At 40.7% G+C, this 25,210-nt stretch overlaps 1 protein-coding gene and 2 long non-coding RNA genes across 4 annotated transcripts in view; 1 reads left to right on the top strand and 2 right to left on the bottom strand.

Moving 5' to 3' along the window:
• GBE1 (1,4-alpha-glucan branching enzyme 1) overlaps positions 1-753 on the bottom strand; it is a 143,408-nt gene extending 142,655 nt beyond the window's left edge. Inside the window, exon 1 of one of the 2 annotated variants that reach the window (XM_032096931.1) lies at positions 572-753. In XM_032096931.1, coding sequence (XP_031952822.1) covers positions 572-672 — 101 coding nt within the window. In that variant the 5' untranslated portion in view covers positions 673-753. The remainder of the gene's footprint in view (positions 1-571) is intronic. The other variant, XM_032096941.1, reaches the window with a different exon arrangement.
• Positions 425-12,652, top strand: LOC116438209. The gene is made up of 3 exons (XR_004237631.1): positions 425-603; positions 1,125-1,384; positions 10,958-12,652. It is a non-coding gene; the product is annotated as an uncharacterized LOC116438209 (long non-coding RNA).
• Positions 4,895-20,196, bottom strand: LOC116438218. Its single transcript, XR_004237634.1, has 2 exons — positions 19,884-20,196; positions 4,895-8,561 (listed from the first exon to the last, which is right to left on the bottom strand). It is a non-coding gene; the product is annotated as an uncharacterized LOC116438218 (long non-coding RNA).
• Positions 20,197-25,210: the final 5,014 nt, after the last annotated feature.

Raw genomic sequence — 25,210 nt, 5'->3', positions numbered from 1 at the left:
AGGCACTGGAACAGGTTACCCAGTGAAGTTGTGGCTGCGCCATCCATGTAAGTGTTCAAAGCCAGGTTGGATGCAGCTCTAAGCAACCTGGACAAGTGGAAAGTGTCCCTGCCCACGGCAGGGAGTCTGGAACCAGATGAAGTTTAAGGTCCCTTCCAACCCCAACCCTTCTATGGTTCCGTGATTGCCGCAAGCTGTCCCCGGCTGCGCCCACGGGCCCGGCTGCCACCGCCGCCCCCCCGCCGCTCTCGGGAGGGCCCGCGGGGCGCGGCGCTGCCGCCCGAGGCGCCGCAGAGCCCGGGGGGTGCCGGCTCCGGACGGGACGGCCCGGCCCCACCAGGCCGGCGGGGAGGCCCGCGGGCGAGGCCTCCCTGCAGCGCCCCGGCCCGGGAGGCCTCGCCGAGCCCAGGCAGCGGCTCCGCCCGCGGCAGCGGCGCCTCCGCCGGAAGGGAAGCGGAGCCGCCCCGGCCGAGGGGAGGGGAGAGCAGCGCGGGGGAGGGGACACCGCCCGCCCCGGCGCCCCCAGAGGCGGGCGGGCGGCCGCTCCGCGCTCCCCTCCACGCGGCGGTACCTGCGCTGGAAGTCGGTCCGGAAGGGCGCCAGGTAAGGATCGCGCTCCAGCAGCTGCTGCAGCCTGGGCGGCTGCAGGGGCTCCGTGCTGGCGGCGGCCATGTCGCCACCGCGGGCTCCCCGTGATCCGCGCCGCCGCTAAATACAGCCGGGGAGGGGGCCGGGCGGGCGGCCGGGCGCCCCTGCCTCTCCCCGCCCACCGCCCGGGGCGCCGCCGGGGCCGCCTCCGCCGCTCCTCCCCGCCCGCGGTGCGGCGGAGCCGGGGCGCCGGTGGTTCCCGGTCTGGCCCGGCCCGGCCTCCCCGCGGCGATGGCTTCGGTCCGGCAGCCCCGGGTCGCTGCCCGCGGGGCGGGAAGGGGCCGCGGGCGGTGCGCGAGAAGCGCCGGTCTCCGAACAGCATGGGGTGACAGCAGAGGAAATAAAAACAACTGGGGGAAAAAAAAAAAAAAGCATCTGCGGGAGCCGACCCGCCCGGCAGGAGGGGGATGTCTGCGTGCCGTGGCTCGGCGGTCCCCCAGTTTGTTTTCTTAGTGGCTCTTTGATGTCTTTTTCAGCGTGTCAGCTGCCGGGTGAACTTCGCGTTCCCACACACGTAAAACCCACCGCACACCCCAGCCAACATCAACACCCCCCAAAGCAGATTTGGCATCATCATGACTGCTGGAATAAATTTCTCGACTGTTTGATAGGGTGCTGGCGTGCTCATAGACAGCTCAGCAAAACAAGACTCTGGGGACGTCCATGAGTTCTCATAAACACCGAGTCTGTACTGTAAAATGTTGCTTTATCAGACACAGAAAAATTTCCAAACGTGGTAAGATTAGTTCAACTGATCCTAGTGCAGCTCTAAATGCTGAATAGCACAGGTAGATTGCTGTGGAAGTTTTTGACCTAATATCAGCATGTCTCGTTTTTGGATAGGCCACCAAATATCCAAGGCAACTAATCACCAGGCTGACCATGCCTCTAGGCCAGCATTGAGCACTTTTATTTAAGGTCCAGCAATTTTGCTTTGTTTAGACATGTAGTGAGAAAGTTTATTTAGAGGCCTCTTTTGAATGCTTTTCAGCCACAGTTTATGAACTTTTCAGCTTCTAGATACTTTAACTCATTCCCACAACCATCTCCAAAATTGTTGTCCTCAGTTGGACTCATCCTCCCTATCTTGGCTTCCTCTGAATTTAAGTGCTGTTTCTCCTTCCTGTCTGCCAGGTGACTAACAGCACCGTGTGTGATGGACACTAACAGTTCATTTATTACTTCACCCAAAACTGGCTACAGTGAAAGTTTCCGTAATGATTTGTTTCATCAACAGTGCATGTACACTTAACTGCACTGTATTTCCTTCCTTGTAGCAGTTTCTAACTAAACAGGCAAAACCAAAGTACCTTTGTTCCTTTTTTTCCTTGTGGAGTGCAACAAGTATTCTGTCCAAAGACTGTGTAGGGCAATAATTATACTGTTAGCTAGAGCAGCTGCCCCAACAGAAGGCCCAAGGAGTTTTGGTTTGGTTATTGAAACAAGTAGCATCTATGCTGTATCAGAACTACTTGTCATATCCAGCTCTGATACATCAAGATTTCTTTTTTCCCACAGTGGCCACAATTTCTTCAGTCACTGGAGACTGAAAAACTGTTTTTAAAATTTCCCAGGCTTCTCAAAACTTTCTGCATGGCAGTGCTTTCAGTGCCTGAGTTTAACAACTCTTACCATCGTCTTTTTGCTTCTTTCCCCATATTGTGTGTGTGTGTTCTTCTGCAAATGTGTCACCCTTACTCTCACACTTAACTAGCTTGGTCAACTAAAAGGAAAAGATAAATTCCAGCTTATTATCAAGAGCCAGGAAACTGGGTTTTTTACAAAAGTTGCATGTGCTGCTGCTTTGGGGCTTCCGGGTGTTTAGTACTGGAGAGGGTACCTGCTGTTTGAAGTGGAGGTGGGAGAGCAATTCCTGCAGCCTTTGAATGCATGAGCATTGGAAACAGGAGTTCCACTCCTTAGCACTTTTTTGTTTGTTTGTTTTATTCATTGTCAGGAAGCTCAAGCAAGTTCACAGCATTGTTATTAGCTTTTAAGCATAAACACAAGAGAGACATCTATAAATGAGCAATTTGTGTAGGAATGTAGCTGTGGCTTGCACCTCCCTGGAGACAGGGACCCCTTCTAACATTCATTTTAAGCAGAAACGACATAGCATCCAGCCTCATATACAAGCAACCCTGAACTTCAGGAAGTTAAATTCTGCAGATAGCCCCTGTCTCTGTAACAGAGAAAGCCCTAATGATATATTTAACACTCTGTGAACCAGGATATGAACAAGCATACCATTTGTATCTACTCATGTTTCATTTTACAACTTGGGCATGATTTTATCTGCCTGCTTTGTCACAATTAAATCCAAGATACTAAGGCATATGCTATTTTGATCATTGATTACACCATGATCCTGGTGTCCCCACCATGAGCCGAGGTTGGCTCTCAGGACACTGCCATTTAGTCCTCTACCTGGAGGCGAAACCAGCAGCTCAGACAATGAATACTGTCCCAACAGCTGAATGTGTCTTTGTGCATTTGGCAGGGATGGATACAAAGCTGCCAGCTGCTGCTGCCAGTGCAAACAGAAAGAGGAGGACTGTTGGGAATAACTGCTCTTTTATGTAGACAGCAGTGGATCATATAAGAATGGTGTCTAAGGCATGTGTCTCGCACCCAGTTACCAGTGAGGCTGGAGTGTATCAATTACTCTAAAGTCATCTTTCAAAGGATGTTCATGCTTAAGTTATGTATACTTTAAATTTTTGCATAGTGATGCGAGCAGTAACGGTATAATTAAAATTATAAAATCAATTTAGATTTTTTTTAATATGCAAAGTTCAAAGATAAATCTAAATTTTGAAGATAAAAATGGCTGCTCCTACCATGCAGCACCTCCATTTTGATTCACTAATATTTTGCACTTATCTTGCAAAAAAAAAAAGATGACAGAGATGATAAACCATAGGAACTAAGTTAAAAAATCCTTTTTTTGTCATTAAGGCACTGGTTCAGATTCTTCCTCATCAATAGTGTGTCTGTTCATATTTCAGCCAGAATGGATCTGTGAGGTCTCTGGCCTTGACTGGCTCTTACAGCACAAATTTCAGGTTCTTCTAAACCAAGTGGCTTAGAGCAGACCTGGGTCCTGGTCCTGGCCTGGCTCTGTAAGATGCTTCCAGGCCTGTCTGAGTTGCCTTTGTGGTACAGGCTTCTGTTCTGCAGCTAATACAGAGACTGCCCAATCCCACAGTTTAACCTGAGAAGAGATGGCAGGTACCAAAGGCAGCAGGATATTTTTTAACCCTCTGTTGAGAACATGTAAGAGTTGCTGGTCTCTCAAAGTGACAAGTCACAAGGCACGTCCTTTGTATGGTTCTGTTCAATACTTAATGGCTATATCAAGACTTGTTATCATTTCAGTCTGGGCAAAACTCCTCCCAACTCCTTTTCCTGAAAGTCTTTTTACATCTAGTTATGGTTGGCCCACTTTGCTTGCTTTCATGTAGAGAGATGTTTGTATTTTTTATTTCCATTGCACCTTTCCATGACTTAAAGATGAGAGGTAGTCCATGAGCAAGGACTGACAAGCTGTCACTCATGCCTATACTGGATCTCATAATGCAACCTATCAAGAAAAGGTGTTTCTGTGGACAGAGACAGCTGTTCAAAAAGATTTATGCTTCAGTATTCCAGAAGAATGGATTCCTGAAGGATCCCCTATCCTTTAAAGAGGTGTCAGACACCTGAGCATGTTACAGTATCCATTGCAACTTCCCACTTTTGGACTGGTCTGCATATTCAGTACTTAACACAAAGTGGACTTCAAAATTTGTAAGAAAATTATCTTGTTTTGCCACATTGGCCAGCCATACTTCCCCATGTTATTTGTTCAAGGATCCATAAGTATTTAACTGCACAGCTGTCATCCAGACCCAGTGCAAATGCCCCCGTTAAAAAAAATAATTATCCTTTATCTCAGTAGTCTTCCCAGAGAGGTCAAGCATTGGTTGTGGAGCTGTAGCTTATTGCAGGGTGGTTGTAGTAGGTGACCTTTAAAGGTCCCTTCCATAACAAGCTTTTCTGTGATCCCATGACACTTATCCCTATCTTTGGATTTGCCAAGGTGAGACACATAGGAGAAAAGAAATGGTCAGTGTTGCACAGCTGCATGACACATCATGTCAGTGTTCCATAATTAAAACTGTACTTAAGCAAGGATTGAACTGTTTGATTACATATGAAGAACAAAGCACATATCCTTGAAAATTGCAGCAAACATTCCAAGTATACATTGATATATTTATTAATTAGTTCATATGCTTAAGAATTTTAGGGTTGGAATTTATAAGAAAAATAGGGTATTGATACTGTCTTTTAAGGTGTTGCCTTTGCCCTGTCATGGTTTCAGGAGCTTTACATAACCACACATCTTGAAAGATCAAAACAAATATACAATCTGAAACACTAAAAAGCCAGTTTCAGGGTTGTAAGATTCCAGTGAGCACAGTTGATGGGAATGCCATTTTCACTTACTATTCAGAGCAAAATAAAAACACATTCCAACAACCTGAAAGTCCTAAATAATGACTGCTTCTTGCTTTCACAATATTGCAGTGTGATTATGCTTTGGTGTCCTTATTTTGTATAACAGAATATCAAAAAATGTAAATACCTTTTAAAGTTGTTTACACATTAATCAAGATACTTCAAAGTGTGATACCAATTTTAAAATATCCGCAGATGTAGAACAATATTTGTTGTGAAAATGTCTATGAGTCTTACTAAAAAATCAGGTAAGAATTTGTGAAACAGTTCACAGATACAAAATACAAATAAAACCTTCAGGAAGTTCATAATATTTTTGGATGTTGTAGGTACTCTATTGGTTGTATGCCTTCTGTATTTCTCAGAAGTAATTACTGCCAATAGTAACAACTTTCTACAACTCCCAGTACTGCTGTTTCCTGTTGTTTGCATATGTGTTTATGCATTAGGGGAAGACCATAAAACATTCTGGACTCTCTCCTTAATGCCATACCACACTACTTGGTAGCTGTCACCTCTGTCTTACCAATGTGTGTTTATGTGTAACACTTAGAAAATAAGTAGCTTGAGCTCTCTGAATAGTTACCCCAGAGGAACATTCTTGCTATTATTGCTGAGGCTTTTTTAACAATGTATTGCTATTAAACAAGCAACTTATTAACACTCACCAAATATTGTATGCTTTATATCCAATACACTTAGAACTGAGAATGAAACCCCACAGCAACAGCAGCAATTTTGCTTTCTTGCTGTTCATTGTCAGGTCTTTCCTAAAACGCCTGAGGAATTATATTACCTTGGGCGTTTCTTGGCTGCATAGTCCCATATTCCCTCCTGAAACAGTACAGGCATTTAGGTGGCCTGGCCTTTTACTCAGAAGAGAAAGTGAGGTTGCCAGATAATCGTTCAGAGGGTAACACATCTAATCCTTTGGGAGGTCAAGTGAGGTGAGAAGAAAGGAGGAGATGGATACTGCTAATGCTCTGACAGCTCTGTCAATATAAATTCATTAGTATGTATAGAACTATTTTAGTTTTCAAAAAGCAGAATAGTATCTCAGTTGTATTCATGAATTCAAGTCTATCCCGACTTCACCTCAGGAAGAGCAGATGAATCTGGTGCAAACTGTGTGTGAAATGCAGAACTTTTGGAAGTCCAAAATGCTTTCCACAGACAGTTTTTTAGATCTTATCAGTATTAGTTCTGGTTTACTTTTTAATGGCAGTCAGTGGCATTTGACCCAACTGATTCTCAGGTGCAACCAGCAATGTGTTGAATGAACAGAAAGATGGGACAGGGACCAGATCCTTAGTGCTACACTCAAAATCTTTCTATAGTCAGAAGAAAACACCAAATATGGAACTAAGAACTTCTTGTTAGTCCAATGAATATTTTAACAGTATCATTTTTCAAAATGTTGGATTCATTTGGAAAAAAAAAAAAAACACAAAAACAAAACCCAACACCCTTATTAATAATGCATTTATATATACATATATGCAATGCATACTTGTTATACAGAAAATGCTTTAGCACACAAAAGGGTCTGAGAGTATAATTATGTATAATTATACAACCACTGAGCAACTAAAATTACAACTGTAAGGTGTAAAGCTAAGCTCAGGTTTCTGTAGATGTTAGAGACCACAGTCTTACTTTTAAAGTTGTGGCGTTATTTATATCTTTACATTTCATGGGTGCTTGTCAGTGTGCATTTTACACACTCTGAGATGGTGCACAGTGATTTCTGAATGTATCCGAACGTAACTGCATCCTACATAGATAACTGCACAATGACTGGAGCTATTTCATAATTACATCTTTGTCAAATTCTGATCTGAGCATTTATCAAAACATGGAAAACTAATTTCCTTACATACATAATGCATGTTTTGAGCCGTCGTTTTTCTGGAATCTGCCTAAAGACAGTATGAAGAACATCTATCATGTTCAATTACCCATCTTCACATGCACGTTTCTCATCTCAGAAATGCTATACCTTTAGATCTCCAAAGTTACCTGAATTAATTGAATAATCACATAAGGTCATGTACTATAAGTCGCATTTTGATACCCTATCAGTTTAGGGACCCATAGTTTCTACTATTTCTGTCTTGGAATATCCCCAGTACAATAACTGAAGGTGTAGCCTTCACAATCCCAGTGATACAGAGCTACACTTACAGGTGTGCAATCCGTTGCCGTAGGTGATTGTATTGTATGCAATACAATTTTCCATAGAAAAATTTTTATGCCTCGGTGATTCACCTTTTCCTCTTAGAACACTCAAAACTCTACATTTCTATAAATACAGAAATCTTCATCCAAGACAAATATGTACACACAGACATTTTTGTTAGTAACATCAATATTCATGGATTAGGAAGAACTAATCTGTCTTCACACAGGTTTTTTCTTGCTTAGAGATAAATCCTTTAGGTTGGATCCTTTTTCTCTTATTAGAAAGGTTTATATCATGCTTGTTTTTAAAATCAGCCATGGCATTTCTGTTAAAAGAAAAGTGGCATGACTTTCACTTTTTCCATATGTAGGCAGCTTAATAAAATTATGCAGTTAAGAAAACTAAGGGATACGCAGCTTACAGTGTGAGTACATTTGGAAGGGATTGCTTAAACTGCGTTATCTGTGGGAAATAAAAAGAGCAAATATAATTAATAGTTATCTTAGTTACCCAGGCACCCAGCACCTCCCTCAGTATGGGTTTCTGAGGACATAGAGGATTATTAGCTGCATTTCTGTTTCCTGAATATTTTATGTTGAAGTATGTAGTAATAAAACTTCATTACTACTTAGTAAAAAAATTTTCTTCATATTATTAGGTAACTTTCGTTAGATGACAATTCTTTGCAATGAACAGCTAAATATTTATATTTTAATCCAAATAGCAACCTTCACTGGTAATGTATTAATTACTGTCATGTATTATATGGGTAAATTTTGGTTTTCCAAGTTAATGCAGTCCCAGTTCCATTAGAATAGTTTAAGTGCTGATGGCTCTCAGTCAGTTTTCCTCAATCACCCTTCCTTTTTGATGTATCTGAGCCTTCTGTTTATCTCTCAAAATTCTCTCTGGATGTTGTATTCCATTACCTAATCCTACTCAAAAAATGGTTAATATTGGTGCCCAGTCTCATTTGAGCTTGAGCAGCCACTCGGTGCAGGTTTCCTCATTCTTGTACCATCAGCTCCTGCAGCAAGGCATCATCACACATCAGCAGTCCCCCTGCTCACAGCAGTTCTGAATTCTCCTGCGTGAATATCCAGCTTCTTTGGTTCTTTCTGCATTATATTATCTTCTCAGGCAGCATCCAGGCTCTTCATTTTCTGCTTGTCCCATAGTTCCGCCAGGAAGGCAGGCCATCCCCAAGTGGGGAAGTTCACCTTGGTGTCTGTAAAGGTGGGGCATAAGCAATTAATTGCACTTTTCCTTATGGCACTCTTCAGTTAGTGATCTGCTAGTTCCAGGATTGCATTCCTTCCCCAGTTTTCTTCTGTTGCTTCCATGTGTGTTTGTTCTTGGTCTGACTATTTCCTTACTGCACTATTTCCTACCATTGCATGTGTGCATGGACTACTTTTCTGCCTCTTTTCACTTTGTCATCCCCCTTTTGCCACTTTTACCGGAGAAGATTATATGAGAGTGAATGCTGACAAAAAGAAAGAGCAGATTTTACAGCATCTGAGTCATGCATTCTGATGGACTTTTTGTTTGTTTTTCTCACTTGCTAGTATTTAGTGTCCCCTAGATCACTTCTTCCCTTATACGGGTTGCTAGCTCATTCTGTACTGTTCCAGTGTCTACTGACCTTAAAACTGAATGCATTTCTGTGTCCAGGACATCCACTACAAGTCTTAAAATACACCCTGGTCATAATTCAAGGCTGGCCTGTCTCAAGCACATAAACTTCCAACAGAGACTGACAGCTTTTTCTGGTCCTAATACACCTCTGCTTTCTTTTGGCTTGTGATCCATCCTCAGACGATACAATCTGTCACATTCTGGGCCTCCTTTTCAAACTCATACAGTGTTCAAACTCATACAGTGTCACAGCAGGCAGTTGCTCCTGCAGGAAGAGCTGGTTTGCAAGAATCTGCATCTCCAAGACTTAGTCCCTGTTGAATGTGCCGTTCCCTCAGCTCAGAAATTTCTTCTACAAAAAGAGAGGAGGGCAGGTATTTCTAGGGGCAGAGTGGGCATGTGTAGTAAGAGGTTGGATTTGGTTTTCTCCTTCCTTGATTCCTCTGTCAGTCTACCTGATTTTGTACTTTACAGGTAAAGCCATAACAAAAACTGTCTCTACTCAGCTGGGTCATGAGAAAGGGGCAGAGACAGAGGTCTCTGATCACACAGGACTATGATCAGAGGCTTTTAAAGCAAGTATCAGTTTCCATTCAGTGTCCACCTATCAGCAGCTTTCTCTGACTGCCTTCTGTTTTCTCCTCTTTCTCTCAGATTTTCAACAAAGTTTCCTTTGTCCCTCACAAAACCTGCCACTTACCAGCGCAAGGCTTGGCTGGAGTGAGTCATAGCCAGATCATAAATTGATGTAACTACTGTTTCTCTGCTTTCCTTGGATCGTTAGTGACCCTGAAGCACCTGGGTTGCCCAAAATTCTTTTATTTTACAGTAAATGGGATAATTGCCAGAACACAGGACTGCACACCTCTGCTACATTCATTCCAAGTCTTCTATGGTGACTGTAGGCTTTCTCGTACAAAAGTTTTTGCAGAGGCTTGGTTGTTCACCAGCCCAACTAGAAGGGTTCACAGATGGGTTTTCCCATGTCTTCCCCTGACTTGTTACACTGAAAATCTTCTTTTCTACACCACATACACATTGCTAAGAATTTACTAAGAATTTGTTAGTCCAGTAAATATTGTAACAGTATAAATTATCTGATTAATGCAGAAATGCCCCATTTTTCTGATGTTCTGGTCACCCTTCCAGTGTGCCTCTAAGTCCTGAGCTTGTCAGTCTTCCTGATGCAGACAAGAGACAGAACTTGCTTTATAAGTCATCAGCCCCTGAGGCCTTCACAAGAACAGTGATGTTCACATTGAGGGATTCCAATTCCTCAGCCTTGGGTAAATTTGCTTTTATTTTTAAACCTTTTCCTTACACCATCTGTTTCTCTCTTACCTATTTCCCAGCCAGTTTGAATATTGCATAATATCTTCACTCCAGGGCTCTCAGATTTCTACCATTCTCTGCAATTTTATTTCTCTATCACTCAACCATTTACTTTACTAAAATCAGTAGTTTCAGCAATATAAAACTGTAATTCCTTAGTGGAGAATCCAGGAGACAAGTTAGAGACAGGCTGATTTTTCAAAATCACAGTAGTTTTGCTGAAATGCACAGTCAGCAGAGCTGTATAAAACTGGAGGTCACTGCATTGTTAAGTTCAAATTTGTCATTGAGCTACTCAAGAAAAGCATCTATAAATGGAAGACATCATGAATGTTTATACTGTTCAAAGGCCTGTTTTACAGCCTGTCTGCAATTCAGTAGTTTGTCAATATAGAACATGAAAAACTTAAGCCCAATATCTCTTCCAATTTATTCTGCTTTTGTAGAATTTACCAAATTTATGTTAAAATCCCAACAGATGTTACAACAAAAATTTATATCCATGGCTTTTGGGGCCATGAGCAAATCAGCTTATTGTGCAATAGTCTTACATTAGCCAACTGTTGATAAATATGCTGTAGAAATACTTAAGTATTCAAAATGCTATGTCCTGCTAAAAAATAACCAATATTTTTATGTCTTCTTTTATTCCAGCTCTTTTTCCTCAAAGAATTTGAAATATGAATAATTGTGGTGGGATAAATGAGAACTCGTGGACCTGTAGGGATTCTGAGTCTCTGGAACCCATCTGCCATTTGCTTTGTGCCATCACAGAATCTCGTAACACAATATTCCAGGCAAAATTGCCATTACAGATTTATGTTATTATACGTTGTTATATATCTTATTATAGATATATAATACATTGTTATATATATTATATGATTGTTATATACATTATTATATTTATAAATTGTTATAGATATATATTTTTGCCTTAATACCAACCTTCTATAAATTTAACTTTTTTTAATCAGTGATACAGTTCACTGTCTGTGGTCAGTCAAGCTGATCGTAGTCAAGGAGTAGCCATAATAGTACTCTCTAGTAGGAATAGTACACTATAAATTAGGAATCTTTTCAGAAGCCTTTCATGTCTTACCCTCATTAAGCTTAGTCTCATAAACCAGACTAAGTCCTCTCCTGAAATTTTTCTGGTTGTAATTATCTGGTTCTTTTACTGTTTATGGCTAAGGAATCAATTTATGCAAATAAAGAGATTTCTTTATTCATAAGATAATTGTCCACACTGTTAGAATTATTTGTTCTATCTCCTCCTTCCACTGTTTCAGCTGCACACAGTTAAAATAACGAATTACTCTTAAAATTCACGAATTATCTGTTGCTTCTTGACCTAAGCACTCCTTCAGCTGTGTCCTCAGCAGCTCCTGTGTTGTCATCTGATTCAACACATGCACAAGGAACACTTACAAAGGGAGCTGAGTCATTCTCTAAATCTGGACCATCGTCCTCTGAACACAAAACCTTCCTCTGCAGGACCTAAGGGCAAGTATTGACTGTGTCATGTTGCATAGGATGTTTTAGCTTCTCTGACTTTAAATTACTTCTGTGTCTAACTGAAAAGCACATAATTTAGCTGCATCCACCAAAATTTTCTTTGTGTCATTTGTGTTACATAGTGCCAAATACTCATTTATCTTCTTACTTCTGTGTGCTTTTATTTGTCATTTCAAAACAGACTCACATCTTCACTGGACTGGTTTTTATACATATGTGTAATTTCTGTGAATTTTGACTACTTTGCTGTCATTCAGGAACCCTTGAGTCGCAAGGAACGTAACCTTCTGTACAATCAAATTGTTATTCCAATCATACCATTAAAAGACACTCACTGTGAATGTCAATCTGACTTAAGTCATCTGATATACCTAACATTTAAAAGGGCTGACAAATGAGGACATGTATTAGGCACACTAAAAGTGAGGATAAAGCAAGACCAACTGTTCATTTCTTATTATTTTCTTAGCACTATAAAATATCATACACATTCTTTGCATTTTTCAATGGATGGACCTGTTCTCAGTCTTATCTCTGTGCTTGCCAAAAATGTGTGTTCTGGTAGGTTGAAACCACTCTAGCACTACTACAAGTGATTAATACTAGGATTTTTTTCAGGTTTATGTCCAAGTTGCTGGGTTACTTGCAATTCTGAACAAGATTTACATGAAGACTTGTTAAGAGCTCTGTATCTGAGTTGTATTACATTGCTTGAAATAAAGCTTTTAAGCCGACTTCTCCAGTATAATTGTTTTCGTGGTTTAGGAGTTTTCATGCTAGCTCTGTTTTTATAAATACTGCCTTTATTAAATTTGTAAGATCCCAAAGTAATACTTTTTGGTTTAGGTTTATTTTCTTGATTTATGTGCTTGCATGTGTATCTTCTCCCTTTCTCTTTTCTAGTTCTTTTTTGACTTAACATTGATTTTTTTCCCCATTATTTTACAGTAAGTCGTGTGGCATTGACATCCCTAAGGAATTTAAAGTTACATGGAAGAAAATTGAGTAGCATATCAATGGATGAGATAGGCATGATGGTTTCTCCACAATGTCATTGCATGTTGATGAAGGGACAGGACTGTGAAATATGAGATGCAAGTGTCATCAAAATATTACTCTGGTTTTGCAAGGAGCCGCACAAGGAGCCATTCCTTTTCTGCAAAAGGAAGGCTTGAGTATTCATAACTGTAAAAACAAACACCAACACTGCCTGCAACAGAAAAATAAGTGCCATATGTTTCCTGGTTTTCTAATTTCCTTTCTATGCCATGAAGTATAGATATTCCTATTAATGTAAAAAAAAGGCAATCACCTCTTGTCTCTGTTTTTCTTAAATCTAGAAATGTTTTGCAAATTTAACATGAAACAGTCAAATGTCTTGTCCTGTTTTTTCATTTTTTAGAATAAACTGAAGTATTTCAGCTTTTGGTGTCCGTCCTGCTTGTTCACATGATTTCATTTTTATATCAGGGTACTGTTTTTCATAAACATCAAGACCTTTTCCAGTACTGAGGAACTGAGGTGGGTTCTGTTGTATTTCTGTACTAAATTAAATTAATTTTATAACCTATTCAATACTCAGAAACAAGTCTTTTTCTGAGTTTAAATTGGGTACATTGTGACTTTAAGGTTAATATATTTTACATAGTGCTTTGAGTGCAAGTTTGCATATTAACTGAAGGAGGTTTGATTAGTTTTATTCTTTTTCTTCTTTTCAAAAAATTATTTTGCATTGTGTATTATCTCTATTAGTAAAAAGTACAAAATCTTCTAACTTTCCATTATGTTAGAGAAGATTCAACAAAGCCTTTAATTTCTTTTGTCTTACATTGTAAACCAGGATAGTTAAGGGAAAAAAAATCTTTCAAGACCGAATCAAGAATCTGCTTGTAAATACAATACTGTCATTCATCATTAGAGATAACACACAGGGGTTATAGCTGTGTGAGCTATTTAAAAATCAAAAGCAGCACACTCAGAGTGTGGCCATGTTTGGAGGAGCAGTACATAAAAGTTACCCCTCAAGAACATATCGTTCTGAAGGGTAACCAAATATAACTATTTCATGTGGTGCCACATAATTGAGATGACTTGGAATTCCCCCTCTTGTAACACTTTTGATCTGTCTCTTTAAGTTTGACAGGGTAAGGTTAAATCTCCTATAACGAGTTGGGAAATACTTCTGGTGCTAAGAATAGCTCATTAAAGGTGGATGGAAAGTCTCCTTTTCTAATGTACATAATAATTACCATAACACTCAGTGAATGTGTCTTTGCTGGCAGAATGACATACCTTGCTGCTGTATCAATGAAAACCGAGTTTCTTGTTGGTTAAAACTGTCACTTGCCTGGAATAACTAGGTCAAATGAAGTAAAAACATGGAAAATGGAGAAAGATTATTTTTTAAACATACATTTCTATTCTAAACAAGTCAGCATCTATTTCTTTTTAGAGAAAATTTGAATAGAGCACAGGACTTCTGAGTCAGTAAGCTCAGATGAGACAATCCACGGCTCTTCTGCACCTTATATTCCGGGTGCTGAATTACTGACTTTACAACAATGCCACTCATGGCAGAAAACACGAGTAGTAAAACGTAGCAATGTGCTTGAACTTTAGAACTTGAGGTGAGTGGTGCCAGGGACATCTGTAGCCTGGAGGCAGGGCCAAAACATTCCTTTGCTCCTACAATATACGTGGAAAACTCTTGGTAAGGAGGAAAGGCTGGAGAATATGTACATCAGATCTGAATGGACACCACCAGATCTGAATGTACATCACCAGATCTGTGTCTCTTTGGTTCCACAGAACTGCCCTTGCCATTTCCCATATTCCCTGTCCCAGCACACGGAGAGTCCCTGTGTAATCACAGTTTAAGATGTGGCTACAATGCCATCTTTTCCCAATATACCTCCAGGAGTGCAGTGGATGGTGAGTAAAAATATCACAGAGTGGGTCAGGTTGGAAGGGACCACAGTGGGTCATCTGGTCCACCCTCCCTGCTCAAGCAGGATCATCCTAGAGCACATGGCACAGGATTGCATCTAGATATTTCTGGTATGTCCAGAGGGAGATCCACAACCTCTCTGGGCAACCTGTTCCAGTGCACGGTCACTGTAAAGTTCTTCCTTATATCCAGGTGGAACTTCCTTGTGCACCATTTTCTGCCCTTTGCCTCTTGTGCTATTCCTTAGTACCACCAAAAAAGCCTGGCTCCATCCTCTTGGCACCTCCAAATATATCCTAAAAAAACTAGTAGCGTATGCAGCCTTGTTTGATTTTCCTTTCAGCTGTTGAAATAAGATCCCGATTTTCTCTATGTGTATGTAGATGGATGTCCAGAGTTTGTGAAGTGCCAAATGTGTCACTTGTGGGGTAACTGTCAGAGAGGCAAGGCAAACAAGGAGCTGCTGAGCACTGGGTAGTGACAGTGCTTGCCTAAAATCCAGGTAAGGATTCACTGTTCCTAATAAGATGGGCAATCCATCTGTAGAATTTTTTCTATAGAACAGGCATCTCCATCATGACTGTCATCATCACAAAGCAACAAAGTATAGAAGAAATATTTCAGTGCACATTCAAAGCATGTGGTACTAGAGGAAACCTTACAAAATAAAATTTGCTGTATCTTATTGGAGCTTGGCCAATTTTTTAGCATAAACCTAACCAGAAGCAGTACATGATTATTTAAGTACTTAACTGTGTCCGCTCTGGTATTGAAGGGAAATACAGAGCATTATTCTTTTAGAAACTTTTTCCCCAGTTGTTTAAAGTCTTTTCTGTGAATTTAAAATCTAATCTGTGCATTATTTTTGATCTGTAGGTAATCCACAGATAATCATAGAGTAATAGAATGGCCTGGGTTGGAAGGGACCATGATAATCTCGGACTAGAATTCATATCTGGAAAATTTAGTGCCTTTGTCTTGTTTCAACTGAACTTGTATGATATTCCTGTTACCTGTGGATACCTAGCACACTGCCACTGCTAGACATTTTGACCTGGCTACTCAAATGCCATTTTGAGTGATTTTTCTGTAAGGCTATGATTATCAAAACCCACAAGGAACATTAACTTACTGAGCATGTTCTTTTACCAATTTGACAAAATATTCCCAGAAATGTTTCTAAGCATTCACTGTCTGGCAGACAGCAGTGCCTTTATATCCATTGGCACTGTCTCCCATGGGATCAGAGCAGTTGCTGGACCTTGCCTTTGTCTAATCTCTTCAGTGCAGTCTTTCTAAGTGACAGGGCTCTGTCCACGTATTACTGTAGCAGAACTCCCCTGAGACGCCCTCTTTGAACCTGAGAAGCCTACGGCATCCCATATTCTTTATTTCTGAATATAAATCTCCTTCTCATAAGCGTATCCCTTTAATGTCTGGCTTACAGTACATTTGATTTTTCCTATTTTGAGTGTCCTACAGCTAGCAGGTTTTGATGAGGCCCAAAGAGGCACCTTTTTGTTTCTAACCTTACTAACACAGGAAGCTGAAGGATGATTTGCCTTGTGTGACAGTTCTCCTGGGTTCTACACCACTGTGCAGTGACTTGCAATCTCCCCAAGAAACTGTTTTACAGAAGAAAGCAAAATGTTTCTCCTTCTGTAGCTTGGTGGAAAGTTTATCCACTCCAGTACATGCAGGAAGCCATCCTGCCAACAGCATGCCAAGCAGTATTGCCAAGAGCCACGGGTGCCCCTGGGTGTTTATCACTGCTGCTCTGGAGATACAGCCACCTGGCTGGGTTTGCCCCAAGTTTGGATTGTAAAACTTAAAATTGGAAAGCAAGGCTGTAAATGGATAAAGGCAAAGTAAGTCATTCCTCAGTTAACAATTCCACCACTTCTTTTTTCATAACTCTTGATGTATTTTTGGAGATACTGCCAATCACAGTCTGAGTCCCTGCTTCCTTGATAAATTTCAAGCAAATTCACCATGAAAATATTAAGCAGCTGAAGTGAGATATGTGTAACATTCCTGAAGCAGTTATTTCCCCAAGTTCCAGTCAAGTCAGAGGCACTTACCCTGCTGGTTAGCTTTCACTCAGCATAAAGAAGGATTAAACTCCTTTATTAGTTGTTAGAGAAACCTAAGTTTATTATAACTACTGCATCAACCAAACATGATTGTTTGTAACAGGATGATTCTTAGTAGTATTACACATGGCAAAAAGAAAATTTTTTGGAGGACCTGGTTCTTTAGGCCCCCCAGGCAGCCATCTTACGTTCCTGCCTTCTCAAAGAAACATCTGTGGGAGAAGGGGGGCCAGTCTGAACCCTCAGAAGAGTTCTCAGAGCACAGCTCACAGATAAGCCAGTTTACTGTAATTCATTTCCTAATCTACTTCATACTGCTCTACAACATTATTCATTCTGCTCACCCTTAGGACTTTTTTTTTTTTTTAGCCTGCCATGCCAAAAGACGAGGTACAGACCTTATTTAATCCTGAAGAGCAGGGATGTTAATTGGGTTGAAAATGGTAATGATGCATCTAATTCTGTCTTATCTACACTGCTCGTCCTGCTCTCAGGACACCTGAGTGCACCTGCATCCCAGGACAGAGGCTTGAACACGTATTTTTCTGCGTTACACCCAGCTCCTCCCTTGACCCATTATCAATGGCACATTACCCACCGACTCAAATATGAATCCCATACTATTTCCTCTCATTCTGTTTCTGAGTAAGAGCAGGTACATGCTTGAGACATTTTTGATGTATATTGCCTCAGTTAAAGCATAATTACCTCCATGAAAAGGAAGCGGATTAACCAGCTGCACCTTAGCTGAAACCTCTGTCACCTTTACATTTCTGACTTTTATTTGGTTCTTCAGCTATTTCAATTACCAGTCAAGGAGAGGTTTAAGTCCACAGCATAATAATACTTGCAATTACTAGTAAATAGCATTTCACAGCATTAACTAGTCTGTCCTTACTGCATCCATTTCAGGCAGGCAAATAAATGCTATTATCCTCATTTTACAAACACATTGATTAAGTGACTTACCTAAAGGCCACACATCAATTTCAATGTCAGTGCCAAGATTAGCAGAGAGGAACTTCTGCATTGCAGACACAGAACAAAGTGATTGGTGTTATCAAGCCCACCCCCTTCAGAAACAAACAATCATTCCTCAGCTGTGTGGTCAAGTAGCATTTACTCTCCTCACATCCCCCTATATGTTTTGTCCACCTGCTAAACTGCTCCTTGATGATGGCTCAAAATGGTTCCCAAGTATGTCTCTAACATGGGAAGGTTTCTATCTGCCTCCTGCTTTTAGCACAAGGGTTGGAAAGCGCTGCCTGGAGAACCTGTGAAACTCCCACGGTGGTGGCTGAGCCTGTGGAGGCAGAAGGTGAGGGCAGGGAAAGGGGCAAGGGGCTCATGCTGCTCTCCGAAGGGCAGTGTGAAGATGAGTAATGAAAAGAGGAAGCAGCAAGGGCAAGATTAGGCAGAAATTAGGATGATCTTTTACAATCTCATTTTAAGAGCTTTTTTTGCCTCTCCAAACAAGCAAATTTTCAGTTTTAAGGCTGTGTAAAACAGGTATAATTCTCTTTTCTATTGCTGCTGTAGTTGCTGTTTGGAAGTTGTGGTAATTGTATTGTTAACACTGAAAGCTGAGTCTTCAGCTCTTAAACACAGTAGCATCTCTAGTCTTCAGTCTGCTGCGCTATTGGGTAAATTGCTCTATTTTAAATCCCCTTCTTTTGAATTTGGAAGGAGTTTTGGATTTGATGTCTCTAGACAGACAGACAGATTGTGTCTGTTCAACACCTAACTGATGAGTATAGACTTTATTGTATGCATGGAGGTATAATAAGTAATATCACAACAGGCAAAAATCTGTTAAACATTAATAAGTTCCTAAAGGTAAAAATCTGTTCTGCTTACAGGCAGTTATTTCTAAGGAAAAATATATGGTGGCTATATTTGTTTCCCCTCCAGAACAAGTCTTCCTACCTGGAAAAAACAAACAAACCAGAGAAACTCAGGACAGCATTTTTAACAGCTAATTAAGGCTGTCTGTGTGTAAGGGTGGCAACCTTTTGTTCTGATTTAGGTACAGGTCACAAGATCTTCTTGTCTCCACTTCTAAATGTGACAAACAATCAAAATAACCATAAATCTTTTGAACCACAGTAGTTTAGTTCTTCAGCAGATTCACAAAGCTGCCATTAGAGCCCACAGTGTCATCTAGCAACACCCGAATTTGACCTAGTCATTGAAGCTGATCCTGTGCCAATGTCTGAAAGCAGATACATTAAAAAATTGTTGAGCATTTATGATAGATACTGGTATTTCAGAGCAGACTCCCAGGCGATGAATTATATCCTTAATAAGCAGACATGACAAAGTCAAATTTAGAAGTAGAATTTGAAATGGTTGCCAAGTTTTTAACTGAAGGTCATTTATTCCTTTTATTTTTTTTTTAAACCATGTGCATGTAAACATAAGAAATGTGTGAACTTACCTTCAAAATACCTCAAATATTAACCATATGAATTATACATTTGCCTTTTACTGACTTTTAGAAGATTATTTCTTGCATAAAACTAACATCATTCAATTTATTGCTTGTGAGTCACCTGTAGATTGCAGTATCAGAATTATTCAATAGGTTTATGCCTGTCAGAATGTTGTATTAGCTCCATTATTCACTAACAGTAAAAAAAAAAACCATCTTTTTAAATGAATGCTTAAGCATGGGTATTTTCTTATCACTTCATTGGCTTGTCTTCTGTGCAATTCTAGTCCTTACTCTTCCACCTCAGAATTTTTAAGGTGTCATATACAGAAGTGGTAAGTTTAGCTGCATCAAATTGTCATAGAGGGTTAATCTTGCATAGGGAAAAAGCAAAACATGGCTGGATGGCCAAAGATGTGATTATGTGTTCTGAAGCCTGATAAATATTGTATCATGCCACAATTTAAGATGCTCAAGGGCTTCACAACCTTAATTGCATTTTAATCATGGCAACTCTGTTCAATTATGTACTTCGGCTTCTTCGAAAATAAAGCGCTTCAGTCTTTGAAAAGATGTTATGGTACATCTCACCTGCAGGGCTGCTGCCCTATTTTCTTCAAGGGTGGTTCTGGGAGCTGAGAAATGCAAACCAAAGGCTTCTGCACTGGGAGGAAAGCAATGTAACTGAAAACAGAATCAAGACTAAAACAAGAGGAAATAATATGGCAGACAATAAAATAATGGAAGAGAGTGTTTTCTTGAAAATGGTGCATTCTCTTTAGCTTGAATGTTCTGCAGATCCAGTAGCACCTAGTGCTTCCTGAGATGCATTACACTGCACAGTGGGAACCTCATTTGAGGTTGATCCTTAGCTAATACCACAAACATCACTGTTGAAAAGAAGTTTTTCTTATAGTTCTTTCTGTTTTGTAATTTATTTTACTGAGTGTCTCAAACTCTGTTCTACCTCCTTGCTAAAAGGAATTAATGATTGTGACTAGGCACTTCAATTTCAGTCTATTAAAGCACTTAGAGGCATGCTTATGTCTTCTGAAACTTTTAACACTCTCATTGCCTTTAGTGCAACTTCTCACGCTATTTACAGTCCCAGGCACGCTTTAGTGTTTCACTGGATTACGACTTTAGCCATTTTTCCTTTCTTTGCATTTATTTATGTGGCATGGTTTTTTAAATCTCCACTGGGTGGATGATACTTCAGCATTTTATCATGGATTTTGGCTCAGTTTTCTTACTCAAATGTTCACAGATAACTTGTGTCTTTCATTCACTTCCAGAAATCCACTCATGATTTTAATATATACCTCAAGTCACAGATAAAATGAAATTAAATCTTCAGCTGTGCTTTGAAAAGAAGTTAAAAAATACCTAGTGAACATAAAAGTCTAGGGCAGAAAGCCTTATTTTCACTTTAAGGAGCCCCTACAAACAAAAGTACTGTGTTTGTCCAGAAGCACAACTTCTGCAGGAATTGTTAGTGGAATTCTCTGTGGTTTTCTTGTGCAAGAAGTCAGGCCTAGCTGATCAAAACACTCTCTTGTGGCCTTAAAAGTCTCTGATGAATTTTGAAGCATCAGATCAATGATATGTTATCTTTGTTGCAAAAGAACAATCCTCTGTGATCATTACTGCTGTGCTAGCTGATCATTTTAAATTAACATAACACAAAACAATTTCACAAAATCAATTCATATTCTTCTCTCCAGACTTCTAATTTTAAATATGGGGAAAGTGGAGTCAAAAAATGGGTATTTGCAGGAATAAGGTGCCTTACATCTCCCAGCCAACAACTCTGTTGTGGCTTGAACATGCCTGGGCTCCAGGACACCCTTTCACACTAAAGCCACTCTTTCTCTCCCCTCCTCATGCAGACAGGGGTGAGAAAATATACCTAAAGGTTCATGGGTTGGGATAAGGACAGGGAGAGATCACAAATTGGTTACTGTCGTGGGCAAAACAGACTCAACTTGGGGAAGTTGATTTGATTTACTGCCAATCAAATCAGAATAGGATAATGAGAAATAAAGGATAAATCTTAAAAATATGTTCCCTCCACCCCTCCCTTGTTTCCAGGCTCACCTTCACTCCCAACTCTCTCGACCTCCTCCCCTCCAGCAGTGCAGGGGGACAAGGAATGGAGTCTGAAATCTGTTTATCACATCTCTGCCACTCCTTTTTCCTCAGGAGGAAGGAATCCTCACACTCTCCCTGTTCCAGCATGGGGTTCCTCCCATGGAAGACAGTTCTTCACAGTCCTCCATAATCTTCTCCAAAGGGAGTCCTTCCCATGGGCTGCACAAACTCTTCCAGTGTGGATCCTGCCCATGGGCTACAATCCTTCAGGAACATACTGCCCCAACATGGGGCCCCTGTGGGGGTCACAAGTCCTGCCAGGAAACCTGCTCCAGCATGGGCTCCTTTCTCCACAGGCTCACAGGTCCCTGCCAGGACCCTGCTCCAGTACAGACTTCCCATGAAGTCACAGCTTCCTCCAGGCATCCTCCTGTTCTAGACTCCCTGGACTGCAGGTGGATCTCTGCTCCCCTGTGCCCTCCACGTGCTGCAGGGGCACAGCTGCCTCACCACGGTCTCACCAGGGGCTGCAGGGGAATCTCATCCCCCAACGCCTGCAACACCTCCTGCCCCTCCTTCTGCACTCACCTGGGTGCCTGCAGAGCTGTTCCTCTCACACATTCTCACTCCCCTCTCTGGCTGTCACCACACATTTTTCCCCCTTCTTAAATGTGTTATCCCCAAGGCACAACCACTGTCACTGGTGGGCTGAGCCTTGACCAGTGGCAGGTCCATCCTGGAGCCACCTGGCACTGGCTTTGTCACACATGGGGGAAGTTTCCAGCCGCTTCTCATAGCAGCCACCCCTGTAGCCCTCCCTGCTATCAGAATCTGGCCAACCCAATACACCCTCTATTATCTCATGGTGCTTTTCAAATAAATGATTTCATGTAACTCACAACTTCTGAAGGGATTTGAAAGTTATTGTGTTCCATTCATTTCCAAGTAGATTGGATACTAAAAATAAAAAGTAATGACTCAGAGCTTACCTTCCTGAATCTGGAGCTGAAATTGTAAATATTTAATGAGGGAAACTTTTTCCCCAAGTTTTGTTCTTCTTTGTCCTTCTCTGTAATAAAAAGCAAAATTAATTTCTGAGCACATCACTGTCCAGGTACCACACTCATGGATAATCATGTTCCCATAGTATAGATGCACAATCCCCATCCTGCAAAAACCTGTGAGGATGAAAATAGCCCTGATAAAAACAGTGAGAAAATAATTGAAGAGCTACTGTTCGTTGTGGAAAAAAATCACCCAGATATACAATCTTTCCTTTCATGCAATGCAATGGCTAAATGGGCTGAAAAAAGCCTGTTACCATATACTTTATTGTCTTTATATCACTGGAACATTTACAAACAAAATATACATATATGTATTATGCAGATTACAGTAGATATTTTTAAAAATACCTATAACATATATATAACATTACCATTCACGTACTTGGGAGCAGAGAGCACAGTGCAGCATTTGTCCTTTAGCCTGCTTCTCAAACAAGGAGAAAGGCAAAGGCATAAGGCTGGCAGTCCTTGTGCTTTCCTTGCAAGGTCTGAATAGCTGAATATAATTTGTTTCTAATTCTCATTGTTAAAAGACATTTGCCTAGAAGAAAAACCTATTAGGAGGAAACAGATGATTCTTTGTGCAAAACCAAGTGAACAAAAGAATCTTTTTACCAGGATCCATCATCCCAAGGAGACGCTACAGTTCCTTTGGAAAATTTCTCTCAAAATAGCACAATATCTTCGGCTCAAGGTAAGAGATAAATAAGGGTGTGCCAGCAGGGAGAAGTGTGAATAGGGAGTACAAGGGAGCAAGTACGAATAAAATTGCCGAGTTGGATATTTCAGCTCCCTCTCCAATCATCTTCCCACACTGTCAGATCCACACAGGCCTCGGCTAAGATCCTTGGTCTCTGAATGATTTCAAAGACACTTTTTTTTTTTTTTTTTTTTTTTTTTTTTTTGCTTTAAGAAGGGAAAATAAATTTTGTAGAAAGTAGCTGGCATAGAAACAGCAAGTCTCCACAAATCTTTATTGATCCTAGCAGCTCCCTGCCAAAAGGAAGTGCACAAGCCATAGGCACTGCAAGTCCAAAGGGGTTTTAAAAACAACTGACACGTAGGAAATAGCAAGGGTGTTCTCTGGGCCTCAAGTCTCCAGGAGGAGATAACATCAGATGGGTTGAGGATAATCTCCATCAGACAGCCCCTGGGGCTCAGACTGCCTGTCCTGCTTCCTACCCAGCCTTCCCATAGCAGCACAGCCACGGAGCCTTGGCAGGGAAAGTGTGCTCAGACAGCTCACTAAGTGCGTGCAGCTCCGGAGAGGAGGGTGCCCATCGTGTGTGAATCCAGCCTGCAGATCTCAGCAGAATCATGCAAACCAAACTGTGCCCTGAAAATCCTCCGCTCACACATAAACTGACTTTTCCTTGTGCTCCATCGCTACTGTAAGATGTTATCATTGTCCTTTTGCTGTGCCAAGTACAGGAAAGTTTTTCCTGCTAGTAGCATGAGGAGAGAGATTCCTGTCTTTCAAGAAGCAGCTAACAGAATAGGTCACTAGTAAAAGACACAGCAAAGTGCACAAATGTGTGTACACAGTCACCGTGGGACACAGTGAAGCTGTCTGACTGCTGAAGGCATCCTGAAGATCAGCATGGTGCAAAACTCACTTTGGAATCTGGTGTGATAACCAGAGCTAGCTAATGTTCAGCTCCTGAAGCTGAACTGCCAGAGTAATCTGCTTTAAAGATATCTTAAGAACATCTGCACTCACCTGCAGTTCACATATCTTAGATGTATGTTATGGATAATGCCATGGTTGTTCTTCAGACTTTTATTTTTTTCCCCTCAAGTATACTGCAACTGGAATTGTGATGATTCTCTCTGGTTCAGATCTGTTCTAAAAAGTAAATTTGCATCTAGGATTAGATTTTAGTTTAAATTCTACAACAGATATAAAAAACAACCCATGAAGTTCACAAAGACATTTGGATTTCCTTAAAAGTCGCAAATGATTGAATATTTCAGATTATTTCTAGTTCAAATGTAGGGGTATTTCCTAGAAAATTCTTCTACCTGAAAAAATGCAATTTCTCAATAACTTGGACTGCAAGCTTTCCTTACCTTTTGCTTTCCAAATTTTGTCAAGATGAAACAAACATGAATAAACTCTTCATAAAAAGATAAAATGTAATTTTTTTTTCTGACAAATACATTTGCACCATGAGACTCAGGATGCTTTGGGAAGACTGAGGGATGAAAGCTCTAATGTTTAATTAACTGGCTGTTTTACCAAGGCATGGTAAGAAAACAAGATATTTACACGCTTTACTTTTCTAACATGTATTTCTCTGCATTTCAAGGAGGGCAAGAGGAAGCTTGGAGAGTGTTAGAGGGACCCAAGAGGAACAAGCTTAATGGAACACTTATAGCTTCATTTTACCCATCAAATGATGCCAGCCTAGGTTATGTCTGTTGGATCTGTATTCCTTGGCTAGGAATCTAACATTTAATTTCTTTAATATCTCCCAAGACAGAGTAATGATGTTACCAAACCCTTCCAAACCTTGTGAGCTACTCACAACAATATTATTAGTGTTATTACTTTTACTCTTCCTTACAAAAAATGGGTGATTTGGGAGTCCAGGCACAAAAGTCAAAGTGTCAGAGATACTCAGGGGTGCTGCTGTTTCCTTCTGCAGGCTTAACAGCCACTGCTTGAGCTGAAGAGAAGACTGGTTTTTGTATTCCCAGATGGAAAATTTTCAGTGGTGCTAATTAAATAGTGAGCATGGTTCCAGGTTACAGCAAGTG

The sequence above is a fragment of the Corvus moneduloides genome, chromosome 2, assembly GCF_009650955.1.
Source record: "Corvus moneduloides isolate bCorMon1 chromosome 2, bCorMon1.pri, whole genome shotgun sequence".
In the NCBI taxonomy this organism is placed as follows: Eukaryota; Metazoa; Chordata; class Aves; order Passeriformes; family Corvidae; genus Corvus; species Corvus moneduloides.
The sequence above is the reverse complement of the archived record's forward strand: the minus strand, read 5'-3'. Positions and strand labels throughout refer to the sequence as shown.